Source organism: Camelus dromedarius, chromosome 15 (assembly GCF_036321535.1).
Source record: "Camelus dromedarius isolate mCamDro1 chromosome 15, mCamDro1.pat, whole genome shotgun sequence".
NCBI lineage: Eukaryota > Metazoa > Chordata > Mammalia > Artiodactyla > Camelidae > Camelus > Camelus dromedarius.
Window position 1 is genome coordinate 43,831,553 of NC_087450.1, and position 15,325 is coordinate 43,846,877.

At 43.2% G+C, this 15,325-nt stretch overlaps 1 protein-coding gene and 1 long non-coding RNA gene across 2 annotated transcripts in view; one reads left to right on the top strand and one right to left on the bottom strand.

Annotated features, from left to right (window-relative positions):
- The window catches only part of ALK (ALK receptor tyrosine kinase), a 679,224-nt gene extending 666,613 nt beyond the window's left edge, over window positions 1–12,611 (top strand). Inside the window, exons 27-29 of the mRNA XM_064494637.1 lie at window positions 7,269–7,403; window positions 8,079–8,169; window positions 9,873–12,611. Coding sequence (XP_064350707.1) covers window positions 7,269–7,403; window positions 8,079–8,169; window positions 9,873–10,556 — 910 coding nt within the window. The 3' untranslated portion in view covers window positions 10,557–12,611. The remainder of the gene's footprint in view (window positions 1–7,268; window positions 7,404–8,078; window positions 8,170–9,872) is intronic.
- Window positions 9,496–10,959, bottom strand: LOC135323084 (uncharacterized). The gene is made up of 2 exons (XR_010384244.1): window positions 10,867–10,959; window positions 9,496–9,917 (listed from the first exon to the last, which is right to left on the bottom strand). It is a non-coding gene; the product is annotated as an uncharacterized LOC135323084 (long non-coding RNA).
- Window positions 12,612–15,325: the final 2,714 nt, after the last annotated feature.

Consider the following 15,325-nt stretch of genomic DNA (forward strand, 5'->3'; position numbering starts at 1 on the left):
CTAAGCAGGGCTGCATATTTTTTAAAGTCTACCTGCTTAAAGGTGTATGCCTTCTCCCTCCCCTCAGTGCCAAGAACATGGCAGCTAGGCAGGAGGGGATCAGAAGCTTCCTCATTAGAGGGGCTGAGCAATAAAGAGAACAATTTCAGATGCCACAAGTGTTAGTTGGCTGAGTAATGGTCGTCCACAGGTGTCAGGCCCCAATCCCAGAAACCTGTCATTCTTCCCTTGCAAGGAAAGTCTTTGCAGATGTGACAAAATTGGGGATCTGGAGGTGGGACAGTTACCCTGCCTTATCAGGCAGGCCCCAAATGCCATCACAGGTGTCCTCATGAGAGGCAGAGGTTGAAGAGATGTGGCCACAGCCAAGAACTTCCAGAAGCCAGAACAGGCCAGGAACGGTTCTCCCGGAGCCTCTGGAGGGAGTGCGGCCCTGCCAACCCTTGCTTTCAGCCCACGATACTGACTTCAGACATTTGGCCCCCAGAACTGTGAGAGAATGAACTTTGGTTGTTTTAAGCCACCAAGTTTGTGGTAAATTGTCACGGCAGCCGCGGGAAACTAATACACCACGTGAAACAAGCCAGTCGCCCACCAGTTGACAAGCCTCATCTACGTAGAGCTTCCCATCAGCTCTTTCACGTCCCAGGCTTCAAATGTGAACAGACAGCTGAGAATCAGACGTGTGAGAAAAGATTCTAATCAGAAGGAAACAAACATATAAAAAGAAACCTGGAGGAAGAAGAATGCAGAAAACTAGGAAAACATTTAAAAACGATATCCTCAGAAACTTGAATTATTGCAACCACAATCTACGGACAAAAGATTATTTTAACCTGTTTTTAGAGAAAGAAGTTCCTGGCTATAAGAGGACGATAGAGCCCTCGAGGGCTGGAGCATTAGTTCCCCGCACGGGCTGCGCACAACGCGTCCTCTTACAGAGCAGGGAGGGAAAAGCAGGGGCGAGAAAGAAACTTGGCAAACACCGCCTCTGCCCGGCGCTCAAGGTCAGCGTCAACAGTGTAGATCATGTTGACAGCATGTCCTTGATACGATATGATGAAATGGCAGTTAACCTCTGTGGTCTTCCTCCCAAACCCAGTAACTCCAGTCTAATCGTAAGAAAAACAGACATACCCCAATTTTGACATTCTACAAAATCCCTCACCAGTGCTCCTCAGAACTGTCACGGTCATCAAAAATGAGAAGTCTGAAGTTGCCAAAGTCAAGAGTAGCCTAAGGAAACAAGACAACTAAATATAACATGATATTCTAATGAGGTCCAGGAACAAAAAGGGAAATTCAGCAAAAACTAAGGAAATGTGAGCAAAACTATGGGTTTTAGTTAGTAATAATGCCTTAGTATTGGCTCATTAACTGTAAGAAATGTACCATACTAATGTAAGCTGCTAACAATAGAGGGAGCGGAGCGTGAGGTATGCGGGAACTTTCTGTGTTATCTTCATTAGTTTCTTTACAATCTAAAACTGTTCGTAAGATAAATTTTTAATATGATGATAGATGTGTGAAAGTAATAGAAAAGTTGGAAGACAGTTCCATAAATCTTCTAGAAAATAAAACAACTATAAATAGATGGGATAGATAGGAAAGAAGAAGGGTTAGACCTTTTAGGTGAGAGCCAATTCGCTGACAAACAGAAGTCCCAGAAAGAATAAGCAGAGGAAATGAAGGGAATAAAAAATCAAATACTTCAAGAAGATTTCTCAGAAGGAATCTTCCAGAATGAAAGCATCCAGCAAGCGCCAAGCCACCGTGGATAAAAGGAGTGACACTGGAGCACATCATGAAATTTCAGACCAGTGGTGATCAAGATGCTGCAAGCTTCCAAGGTGGCAAAGTAATAGTTAAAGAATGATCAGAGACGAGAGAGGGAATCCAGATGGAATCAAATTTCTCAACAAGCAACACAGGAAAGCAAGAAGACAAGTCTTTCAAATTCTGAAAGCCTTGCGTTGAGAGGACAGCAGAGCCACAGGGACCCAAGTCCCCTTCCTGACCCATGTTTGACAATGTGAGCAGGAGCCTCTGTTGTTGGAAGCCACTGAGATTCGACTTAGCAAACCCAGTGGGTCTCAGAGTTCGGTCCTTGGATTAGCATCAGCATCCCTGGGAACCTGTTAGAAATGCAAATCCTCAGCCCCTACCTCAGGCCTGAAGAAACAAACTCGAGGGGTGGGGTCCAGCAGTCTATGTTTTAAGGGGCTCTCCTTCCAGGTGATTCCATATGAACCAAAGTTAGAGCACCACTCACCCACCCAATCCAGTTAAGAGAGTAATTTAGGTAATTACTGAATTGTCCAGAACACTTGCACATCCTGTGACCCAGCAATCTCAGTGTCTACACCAGAGAGAGGCTGACACACACAGACTTGGGCAGGATGTTCATTTGCAACATTATTTACAGATGAAGAAAGAGCAGAGACAGCCTAACTATCCCCTAAGTGGGAGACAGAAAAAGAGAACCTGGTTTACTTAGATTGTGGAAAACTATTCAGCAATATAAAAGAACACGCCAAACCTACAGGTAGCAATATGGGTAAATCTCAAAACAGGGTTTAGTGGGAAAAAGGCAAATTCCAAAATATCATTTTACAATACAAAATTAGGTCTACAATATAGATTCCTCATGTTTCATGCTTTTACACATTGTAAAAAAACATGAAAACATCCGTGAGAGGCTACACTGTACCTTCAGTGGAGGGGAGGGAGGGAGAGGAAAGGTGGAGGGTGAGGCTTACCTCATCTATTTTACTTCTTCAAAAAGAGAAGGAGAACTGACACAAATAAGGCAAATTATTAACATCTAGAGTAACAGGTATCTATTCTATTACTTTTCCTTTTTAAAGTTTGGATTATTTTGTTACTGGGAGGAGGGAAATAAGAATTACCTCAGTTCTTAGTCACCTGAAAAAAAAAATTTTTAACAAGAGATAGGTGTGATATAAACAAGATTTTATTAGTAAAGTAAAAAGGTAGTAAAATACAGCACATCCCCGAGAATTGGGAGAGGGCCAATCCAAGAGGAAAAGTGGTGCTGCTCCTTTGTTTTTCCTATTTTTATATCCTGGCTTAGGGGTGTTTTCCTGATTGATTGATTCACGGCTCAGGTTCTTTGCTCAGGCTGATTGACAGCTCAGGTTCTTTGTGCTTAGACTGATTGACAGCTCACATTCCTTGTGCTCAGACACACCCATCCCTTTTGTTCAGGTTCTTACCCATGAAGCTCACAGAGAAACCTATGGGAAGGGGCTCAAACTGCAATGCTAATTACATTATAATGAGCATTGGGTCAAGTTAAGCCAGGTCCTTCTGTCTGTTGTGCAGCTGCAGTGTTCGAGCCTAGCTGGCTTCTTTGCTGGCCCTCATTTAGAGAAAGTAAGTTTTTGGAGCCCCTTATCCTGAGTGCAGGCATACTGCAGGGTTGTTCCTTTTCTTTCCTCTCCCACTCCCCAGTGCTCATTTCTATCTAACTGCCTAACAATTTCGTAATTAAAGTTCTTAAAGAAACAAATCACACAACTTCAAATACTGATAAGTGCTTTGGAGAGGAAAGAGCAGAGTCAAGAGTATGGGTGATGGCAGCTGAGGAGGGAAGCTGTTTTAAGTACAGGTGGTCAGAGAAGGCTCCTTGTAGGAGGCAACATTCTGACACCTGAATGACAGAAGGGCACACCGTAGAAAGATCTGGGAGCTTTCCAGGTCCAGGGAAGGTCAAGGGTAAAGAGCCAGTGGTAAGAACAAGACTAGCTTGTTTGAGGAATGAGCACAAGTCTTCGTGAGCGTAGGGACCAGTGGTGATTGAGATGGAAGAGGCAGGCAGGGGCAACTGTGGAGTCCTTGGGAGCCACAGGAGGGAATGTGGATTGTATTCAGAGCACAACGGGATGCCCCTGATGGGTTGGAAGCAAGAATGTGACACAATATTTAAAAAAAAAAAAAAAGTCTGGCTGCCATTGAAAATAGACCAGACCAGGGGACCAGGGCAGGTGAAGATGGGAAGCCAGTTAGGAGAATACTGCTCATTTCTAGGTAAGAGATGGGAGGGGCAAGACTTGGTGGCAGTAGTGGAAGCCGTTAATCGTGGTCGGATTCCAGCTCCGTCTTGAGAGTAAACAAGCTGCTGAAAGCTGGACGTGGATGGGAGGTGTGGGAAAGAGCAAGGACGGCCCTAGGCTTGCGGCTGGAGCAGAGAGGAAGCTCACGGTCCCACTGAGCTGGAAAGGATGGAGGAGGAGGTGGTTTGGGTGCAGGAGGAGCTCTGACAGAACATGTCAAGTCTGAGTTGCCTTTTACATTGGGCCAGTGGAGATGCTGCCTGGGCTTCTTATACATGAATCTGAAGCTTAGAGGACTGCAACAAACAGTGGAATCAGCTGGCTGTTTAAGTACAGTACAGTCCCTTTGAGTTCCCATTTTTCCTGTTAGTGCCCGCCCTCTGTCATAATGGAAGACAGTCTTCCACCTTCAGGTTATGAAGAAAGGAAAATATAAGTTAGCTTTAAAAGGCAGGTAAACACAGCACAATTCTGACTTCAAAACTTTTTCATCAGATTATCTTCATTGATTCAAATTTTAAAAATAATCAGCAATCACTTAAGCTATTTCTCTAATTCTGGCAGAGTAGGTTTAATATCAGGAGAAACAAAGTGAGATTTTTGAAAAAGTTATTTTTATTTGATTTTGAATGCTTTGGTGCAAAGTTTTGGGCCTTGTTGCTCCTATTTAAGACAGGCTTAGCTTCTAGGTGATTAAAGAACCATCTGGCACACAAAATATTTACCTTATCCCATAGGGTGCTAGATAAAATACAAAATGCTCAGTTAAAATGGGATTTCAGATGAACAGTGAATAATTTGGGGGCATGAATAGGTCCCATGCAGTATTTTGGGATATACTAAAAAAAAAGTATTTCTTGTTTATCTGAAATTCAGATATAACTGGGTGTCCTGCATGATTATCTGCTACATCCGATGTTACTTACTTGAAATTATCACTGTTCTAAGACCAACAGTTCTTCCTGCTCCCTTGAATTCTAAACTAAGAAAATAAGCATCTATTTGCTAAATGGTGGTTCTCTCAGAGGGAGACAGATGGTGGTGCCCTATCTAGACACGCAGAAAACATACAGCTGGACGTCTTTAAGCCCTGCTGCCAGTTTCATGCATAATTTTGCTTATTTTGTTTTGCATTGGGGACAGAAAGACCACCAAGCGGAGAGGAATGATGTATGTGCCAGGCAATTTGCAGGTAGCAGGATCAAGAGATCTAATAATGTATTCTACTCTGTCTTGGATTAGTTGTATAATAACCTCTGCTTCAGCCTTCTCACTTGAAAAATATCTTTGCCCAATTCTCCTCACAAAGTCTTTGAAATTTCACCTAAATTATGTCTATAAAAAGTGCCTTGTGTTCCTAGGAGATGGAGGAGCTATATAGTTCACTACAGCTTCTGCAGTAATACTTATTTACATCAGAAAGTTACAGCCAGACACAAAAACAAAGATAAGCTTTTTTGCATTAGAAAGCTAATTATGAAATTATAGGTTTAAAATACAAGTCTCAGTCAGAATATTAAAGGAGGTGATTTTGGAACATGATAAAAAAATCATTTTAAAGTTCATTTAAAACAAATTAGAAATCAAATACATTTCTTTAAAAAGAAACAAGAGGGAAATACTCAACCAGATACGAAAACATAAATACACTAGAAGTAAAACAGAATAGTTTCAATGCAAGAAGCAGACAAATAGATGAAGTGAATAGATAACCCAGACACAGACCTGGTTTTCCTCACAAGTCAATAGTGGAAGAGAAAATTACTTTATGAATGTGTGTTCGAAGAGTGGTCCTAGAAAAGCAAATAAATTTAGATCCTTACCTCACACTATATACCACACTCAGTTCCAACTGGATTTGAGAGGAAAAAACAAATACAACTGGAAGAAAATAGCCAATATTCTTCTAATCTTTGGTGAAGTGTATAATTTATAAAACAGGTGGAGGAAATCACAAAATTTTAAAAAAATAGATTCAACTACCTAAAAAATAAATCTTTGGTATGCTAAAAAAAAAAGAATTAGAAAGCAACTAAAGTAATATTTGAATTTTGGATAAAAGATGAGTATCTTTGATGTATAAATTATGTCTATAAATCAAAAACCTGATAGCAAAACAATATGGTTAAAATGGGCAATATGTGCTTAACTATGAACAATTCATAGGAGAAAAAAATTAAGCGAATTAACAAATAGTTGAGAAAGCACTCAACCCTGTTAATTATCAAGTCAATAAACAATTGAAAATATTCTGCCATTTTTTACCTTAAAATCAGCAGTTCTCATTTTTAGTAAGAATTCTCAGCGTGGGTGAGCGTGTCTGATGCATCCTTGCACGTCTGACTGATGATCAGAGTGACGCACTGGGAGGTCAAACGGACCACACAGGGCAAGAATTTTTCAGTGTTCATGTTGTTTTGATTTAATAATTTCATTAGAAGTATCCTAGATTTTACTAGACTATCCTAATTCTAAATTCAAGAAATTTATCCTAAGGAAATTATCCTTTTAAAAATATATAAAGATGTTCATCACAGTATTTTTTAAATATTAAAAAATTGAAAACAATATGGAAATAATACAGCAAAGTATGGCACGACTACTCAGAGGAGAGTTTCACAGCTGTGTCAGATTCTATTGATAAAGTGTTTGTATTAGCATGGAAAATGTCTATGCTACAATGGAATTTGCACCAAAAAACCCCACAAAACTCTACAATTATGTAAAGAAAATCTTAAGCACAGAAACTTGACTGGAACAAAAAAAAAATGCCGGCTGTCTTTTATGGAGTTTCACATGCAGCTGCTTTCTCATTCTTTACTTTTTCTCCATATTAAGAATTCTCTATGGTAGAAAAGTGTGAAATTAAAAAATTAAAATTTTGTGTGTTTGTATGTCTCTGTGTTCATATCCCTGTATGTGTTATGTCTGTGTCGCTGTGTATATATATGTATGTCCTTGTATGCATGTCTTTGTATATGTGTATGTTTTTGTGTATGTGTCCATGTGTATGTCTTGTGTATCTGTATGTGTCCGTATGTGTCTGTGTATGTGTGTGCATCTGTGTTACATGTCCATGTGTATGTGCATCTGTGTATGTATCTATACGTTGCTGTGTGTGTCTGTGCGTCTGTGTACGTATCCGTGTGTGTGCGCGTGTGCCCATATCCACGTCTCCTGTCCTGTGCGCAGGTCCTTCGGCGTGCTGCTGTGGGAAATCTTCTCTCTTGGATACATGCCATACCCGAGCAAAAGCAACCAGGAAGTTCTGGAGTTCGTCACCAGTGGAGGGCGGATGGACCCACCTAAGAACTGCCCAGGGCCTGTGTATGACTCTTTTAGGAATTTCTACAACTTACTAGGCACAGTTTTCCTTTTCAAAAAATATCTGCAGCCACATATGCTTTTTTGTGTTAAGAGGAAGGAACAGATGGCTGACCTCATTTAATATGCCCCAAGATAGGAACATGTCTGTGGCTTCAGTGAGATGGGTTAGTCTTCCAGCCCCTTGAAAGCAGTAATGTCAAGCCAGAAGGGTACCCACTGGATGGAGGTTGTGGACTCACCAGGCTCACACCCTCTAACACCCCATAGGACCCCACCCCTGCTGCCCTCCACCATGTCTTGAGTCTCCTTTAAGTATTTCTATTCCCTGCGTTTGCTGCAGTCCTGTCTGGCATCCCTCATCTCCTTCTCACAAACAAGGCAGATGGGAAATACAATTAGAGGATTCTGCCCCAGAGGTGATTTTAATTCAGGACTGGAATGAGAGGTGCCACATGTAATGTAGACACCAGGATGTCCGTGTTAACGAGCCGGTATGACAGTACTGTCACACTCCGCCCATCAGCAGAGGGCAGCATGTGCCAATTGCAGGGACCTGGATGAGTCCCCACCCCCAAAGGCAGTGCCACTTCAGTCCCATTTAGAAAAATACTGGGGGAATAAATGTATTTTTCATCCTGTTTCTCCTGATTTGAATGAATGTACGTATTCTTTTAGATACCGGATAATGACCCAGTGCTGGCAGCATCAGCCTGAAGACAGGCCCAACTTTGCCATAATTCTGGAGAGGATTGAATACTGCACCCAGGTACAAACATTTTTACCCCTCAACCATCATTTATATGGAAAAGTCTTAAAGTTGGCAAGTACCAAAATAGGAAAGAGGAGTTACACCAGCCAGAAAATAGGAGCTATGATCGTGGGAATGAATGTTAACTAAGGTAAAATAAGTGGTTCTCCATTTGTCCGTTTTGTAAATAAACACTAGTCACTGCCACTTAAGAGGTCCGAGGCTTGGAGAGGTTTTTGTCCAAGCCACCCCTCTTCCCAGCAGTCCCTCGGGTCCCAATGCAGACTCCTCTCCCATTTCCGTCAGTGATGACCCTGAATATTGCCTTTGATAGAAATGGGATAGCATTTCCAGTGGAGGCTATTGAGTGAGAGTCCCCTCAGTTTCCGCCATCTCTAGGGTTCTCAATGGAGGCAGTGCCCCCTTCTCCCTGCACCAGCTGTGGCCCCACAGGGACTTTCACTCGGTCACTTCTCCCCTCTCTCGCCTCATTCTGCCAGGGTGTCTAACTCTGGAGAACACTGTAGAGGTCGGACAGTAAACCACTACCTTGTTCTCCCAGCCTGGTTGTGACAACAGATGTACACATTTTCACATGCTTGTCACTCCCTGGCCTCACAATTCCATCCTTTCAGGTCCTTTGAGCTCAGAACTAAGTGGACTGGCATTTATCTAGATGGACTTTAAGTTATTTTCAGTTCTTTCAGAGAACTGGATGTTCATTGGCATTTTAGGTTATTATGTTGTAACATTAATAGAACACACACACACACTTTGGAGAAAAATCACTCCAAAGTATATAATCCCTCTTAAAAGCAGGGAGTTCTGTACAAGCATATTTTGAATGACTCACTATAGAAATTAATAATAAGGAACTAAACCCTGGAACAGAATTAGAAGGTAAGTTATTTTTTATTCTTCTGCTCTTCACGGACAAGTACTGGACCTATTTGCTTTTCTGTTAAACTGAAGTAGTGCTTTTCTTAATTTGCATAAAATACTAAAGTATGTTTCCTTGACTTTTTCTCCCACCAATTTTCCTCAAATCTCTGGCAAATTTTTCCTTTATTGCTGTAAAAATGCTCTAGCACGAAGTTGATTTTGTAAATGTTTTCCTCATGGCACTTCACTATTTTCTAGGTTTCATCATAGCCAAACTAGTAAAAGAACCACTGCATTGGGAGAGCTGTAAGACTATGATGATTAACACAAAGTTAGTACCAAGCCAAGCCCATCCAGACAGAATGGGAGGTAGTGAGGAAGAGGAGATAAACCTTGTAAAACAGCATGGTGTCCCTCCCCTCCCCCTTGCCCCACCACACACAACTGAAGTCAAACCCAGACTTTTTGGTTGAAAGGATTTTATTATGAATAGACTGGAATCATTTTTTTTTTTAAGTAACTTATACTTTTTAAAAATCCATTAATCTGTAAGATTTGCCCAACTGTCTCTGCAGAGCCTTTCCTGACCTCACTCTCCTGCCCCAGGTGGGGGCTGCGTCCCAGCCCCTGCACACATGTCAGTAATCCTGCTTCTCCTCCATGCTCTTCAAAGGGGAGGAAGATTTCTCATTGTTTCTTATGCCCCGGGGCTTACAGATAAATATATCCCCAGTAAACACTGAAGGGCTTCCTGTTCTGTAAAATCAATTTGGATGAGATCATTGCTAAGTCTGGTCTGCGATTCAAAGTTTGACTCCATTCATTTCTCCCACCTGTAGGATCCAGATGTGATCAATACCGCGTTGCCCGTAGAATACGGCCCCCTGGTGGAAGAGGAAGAGAAGGTGCCCACAAGGCCCAAGGACCCCGAGGGCCTCCCTCCTCTCCTGGTCTCGGCGCCCCCTGCCAGACGAGAGGAGGGCCGAGAGCCGGCCGCCCCGCCCGCCCTGCCCTCGGCTCCCTGCGGCAAAGCCAAAGCCGGCAAGAAGGCGCTGGCGGCGGTGGAGGGCTCGGGCCGCGCCCCTCGGGGACCGGCCGCCCAGGGCGGCCACGTGAACATGGCGTTCGCTCAGTCCAGCCTGCCCTCGGAGCTGCACAAGGTCCAGGGCTCTAGAAACAAACCGACCAGCCTGTGGAACCCAACCTACGGCTCGTGGCTGACCGAGAAGCCCACCAAAAAGACCAATCCCCCCGCCACGGCGGAGCCACACGAAAGAGGGCACCTGGGCCCCGAGGGCGGCCGGGCGGACGCAGCAGCTGGCCGACTCCCGGGCGCCTCGCTGCTCCTGGAACCCTCCTCGCTGACGGCCACCATCAAGGACGTGCCCCTGTTCAGGCTGCGCCACTTCCCCTGCGGAAACGTCAACTACGGCTACCAGCAGCAGGGCCTGCCCCTCGAGGCCGCCGGCCCGGGCCCCGGCCGCTACGAGGACCCCGGGCTGAAGAGCCAGCCTGGGCCCTGAGCCCGCGGGGCGGGACAGGTAACACGCCACCAACCAGAGACCAAATGTCACTTTTCATTTTGTGCCAACTTGTTTTGAAGTGCCACATACAGAGCTGTGTTTTCCAATTGCTTCAGAGGTTTTGAGCGTAGGTTGACCCTGGTCTTTCAGGAGAGGAGAGACAGCAGGCCCAGACGGGCTTGCACAGGGTCGGGAAGCACGGTGGGTGTCCCCTCCCTCCCGCTTCTTTCACTTCGCGCGTGCTTGGCCCCCACCCAGTCAGAAACAGCTGATCATATGTTTCCTAGCTGAGTCAGAGATGCTTCCTTACCTGGTTGATGTGGACCTGGACCACGTGAGGGCAGAGGGAACAGGAATAAAGGCGTTATCTGTGGTGAGTCAGCACACGGAAAGACATTCTTTACTTGAAAAGGAAAAACAGACAACTCACTGAAACGTCCCCATGGATGACGTTTGGATGCTTTCAATTGTGCTGACGATTGTTTGTTAAATTGTGGTGAATAGTTACGGTTGTAGAAAGAAAGTGTGTATCTGCTCATCTAAATGAAATGCAGTATTCCAAGTGCTTAGAGGCTAAAAAAACACCAGTACAGATCCAGAGATTCAAACATCCTATTAATATACCTCATGCCTTAAGAAAACCCTCCTACTAAAATTGAACAACTGAGTGTGAGGTTTCCTACTGCACTAACTCGAGATTTAAATTACTACTTGTTTTAAAACTTTCCACTAAAATAAACTACACTGAAAACAAAAAATTTCAGCAGCGATAGATCAAAGCATAGAAACCTCCCATTCATGGGCACTAGTGTCAAACGTGCTCACAGTTCCAATCATAAATGTTACTAAGTTGAAGTTTCTACTTGCAGGATGGATCACTGGAGTAGCAGGCCTTCCGGGGGTCCTCAGGAGAGAGGTACTAATGCAGTGTCCTTCCAGGTTTCACCCGAGTTTTCTCTCCCTTAATCAGGTGATCCTAACATACGTGGGAACACAAATTTGCTGAAGTACGTGCAGCGTAACTTGTAGACCTGTCAAATACAGAGTAAAACAGAGTTTTGTCTCTGGGTGGCAATGAGTAAAGGAATTAAGGGACACGTGGAGTGCTGAGGTTGGCAGTGACGTGTTACAATGGGAGTTCTGAACTTGGTTTTCACATATGAAATTTTTCTCCATAAAAACGAACTGGGACTCTGTTAAGTAGGTGTGTAAGATTTATCAGTAAGTTTCCATCTTGTTCTTTCTGCTTCCCCTCCGTTCTCTTGCCTGGTTTCTTTTCTGGTGGTAGCTGTGCCAAAACATCACTTTGGGAGGAAAGCATTTTTTTATCGCTTGCTAGGCACTAAGCATTCCCAGGCAAAAGGACTGTGTGGATCGACCTTTTCCCTTACCTTCTCAATTTCATCTACATCACTCTGGCAGATGTGCGAAAGCCATCCTGCTCTAAGCCAACGCTAGACCAGTGAGTGTTCATTCCTCCTAGGGCAGATGGCTCACCTTAGTCAGTAGTTCTGCACACCTCGAGAAGCACTGATAACCCTGGACACCACCTTTCCTTTATCTTCTTCACTGCCAGAAATACTTTCATCAGACACACATGGAGATGGACCATCAGTGAACTCATCTCTAAATACCTGTATCAAAGTTTTAGTACATGCCAGGCACAAATAGCCTAATTATATAAACATTAACTCACAAACCACTTGCAGGGGTCCAAGAATCACTTTCTGAGAAACACTTTCCTAAAAGGGTAATGACAGGAGCTGTCAAAACTGAGAACCACTTCATATGTATAACACCAGTAACCAATTAAACAGGGAGCATGCTACACGGTTAAACAGCCAACTCATTAACAAGGGAGAAATCCTTACCTTTTCTCTTCTTAAAACTACAAATCCATGACATTTTTCAGGTTGTGCCTTACTACCACTGAGATTGATTTGTTGATTCTAATTGTCTTTATTGGTGTCAGTTTTTGTGTAAATGATAGTCCAACCTTAAAAGCCTGTATACATGGATAATAAACAACTCCACATGGAGCTATGATGACCTCAAGATGTTTCGCTGAACTTGCTGTAAGCCCTGGGTATCAGCATGGTATTAATGTGGACCACTGTCCACTCACCATCTGGCTCCAGCAATTCACACAGATGCTGTGGATGCTCATACTTATTAATTAGGATGGAAAGGTCTACCTAGAACAGGAACAGGCACAATTAAAGTCTGGAGAAGCTATGTTAATTAAACCATAAGCTAGTATAATTATTCATATTCCACATCTATAAAGAAGCTCATCAAAAGTTCACAACCATTCCAATGGGAAATTGGTAATTTATGAAGAATGACCAGTTAATATGTGGCACCTCAAAATTATAGCAAATAGAAACAGTAAGAAATCGTAATTTTTTAGAAATAGTAAGATCTACTTAGTAGTTGAAAGACCAGATTCTCTAGCCCCAGTTAGGATGTGAGTCCTGGCTCTCTGTGGGTTATCGGACCTGTCTGTACCTCAGCGTCTCCATACATGTCCCTTTCTCACCGCCCCTCAAGGAGGTTACAGACTCTGGGAACGCACAAGTACCCCCTCTTACACCTCTCCAGTTCCCAAGTGACGTGGGCTTGGGTGTGGGGAGAACTTCAGCAGTCAGAGCATGTCTCCACACACCTGCACTCCCCGCCGCTCCCGCCCGGCCCTCTGGGCTCGCTCCCACTTGTGCCACACCGGCTTCATCTGTCACTTGTTCAATGACAGCAGCAAGAACCCTACCAGAAGCAAGTCCTTTCAGTGCAAAAGAGAAATGTAAAGACTCCCTACAACACTTAGTGTTAAAAAATGAGCATCACAGAAAGGAAGCTATTTAATCAACTTGATGAATTCTTTTTTTAAAAATTACTGGCATCTTCACACAGTGATGTTAAACTTGGTAAACTCTACAGCTGTACGATCTTATGTAACTGCAGATTATAACATTATTCCATAAAATATGGGGCTTTACATCCGAATTCACAGGGCACACCAGTAAGAAACTAGGTTTGATAGATTTTCTCCAATAATAGCAGGATTAAAGTTCCAAGAGCTTTGTAGACCTAAAACACGATGCATAGGAATTCAGACTGCTTGGAATAACAGATTTCCCATGACAAGATTCATAAAATTGTATGAAGTGTGTTGTCAATCTGTCTTTAGCTAATGACTTTTTAAATGGGTCCCCAAAGAACATACAGTTTGACTTGGCTAATTTCATTGCAGCAGATGGTTCCCTGTGCCGTTGTGTGAACATACAAAACAAAGACTAGCGTTCCCAAAATCCGCCACAAGATGCCCTAAAATAAAAGATAATCATCAAGAACAAATAGTAAGGCTTCTATTAAGATTCTGTTTTGATTTGGTATCCTGAGTAGGAGCATTTAATTTTTAATGCACCACTCAAATACAGAGCTAATTTTAGCTCTAGCTTAACAACTTCAAAACATTTGAAAAGCTCAGTGTAAGCAAATATAACAGACATTTGGGGGGAGGGGGGAACATGGATTATAACTACAAAACTGAAGCTACGACTCTACCCTTCAGTGTTCAGTAACTGTAAACAAGTATGTCACCCATCCAAGTAAAGTTGGCACCACCAGGCTCACCTCAGGGAAACCGCAGGTCCCAGGTCCGTTTGTGGCACCGTCCCCTGTCCGGCTCCTCAGAGCCCTCTGCTTGACACCTGCTGCTCCAGCTGCCGCCCCACTCCACTCATTTACTTAGGCCTGCTGCCTCCTTGAAAGCAATTACTCACAATTAGTTATCCCGCCATCACGAAAAGGCTGGTCGGGCAGCACTTGTCAGTTGAAAGGCAGTCTTACTAAATGAACTCACTAAGCCTTAGCGACCAGTGTATTAACGCTCCCTAGAGCACTTACATTTGAGAGGTTATTTACCAGTATGGATGACTATCAGATGGTTATAATATTTTGCACCGCTAGGCACTCGTCAATTATTTGAGAAACAGCAAGCAGAGTGGGCAGCAGTTAAGAGATGTAGGTATTAGACAGCAGTTACCACCTACATGACAAGCGAGTTAAACTCTCACTTTCTCATTTAAAAACATGAGGAGTTTAGTCTCAAAGGCCCCTTTTCAACTCCAAAGTCTGGTTCTGTAAGACTTCACCTCTGTGTAAGGTAAATCCCAACATCTGGCCCACCGTAGGTAAGACGAGAGAGAGAGAGAGACAGGGAGAGAGAGAGTGTGTGTCTCAATTCATTCAGAGCCAAAGCCAATTAATTCAGTGCACAATCCCACTGAGCCAAATTATATTTAAACTTTATACAAAAGTAGACCAAAATGAAGTTTAGTATCAATTCTCTGTTTAGTCTTTCTATTCAAAGATCTCTTTAACAAGTCATAAAATCATTAACATAGCAAGATGAGGTTAATCTAGGGTGCTTCCGGAAAGAAGCTACCCTGACACAGGATTATGACAATCATGTCTGTTTAACAACCTTCATGCTCACCATCACACCACTTATTTCTCTTCTGTTGCATCTGGTACAATGGCAGCCTTATTAGTAAAGTCAAATCACGCAACTTTTCACCTGAAGGTTACTTTTACCACACCTAATACTCAATGACATATCTGGTACACTTTGTCCATGCCTGTTCCCAGAGTAACAAAGCCCAGGATAAGCCACACGTCGAGACCAGGAGGTGTATGTGGAGTCAGGCATCCCTGAACAAGCATCATGGAACCATTACAATGAGGGATTCACTAATAACAGGAACCCT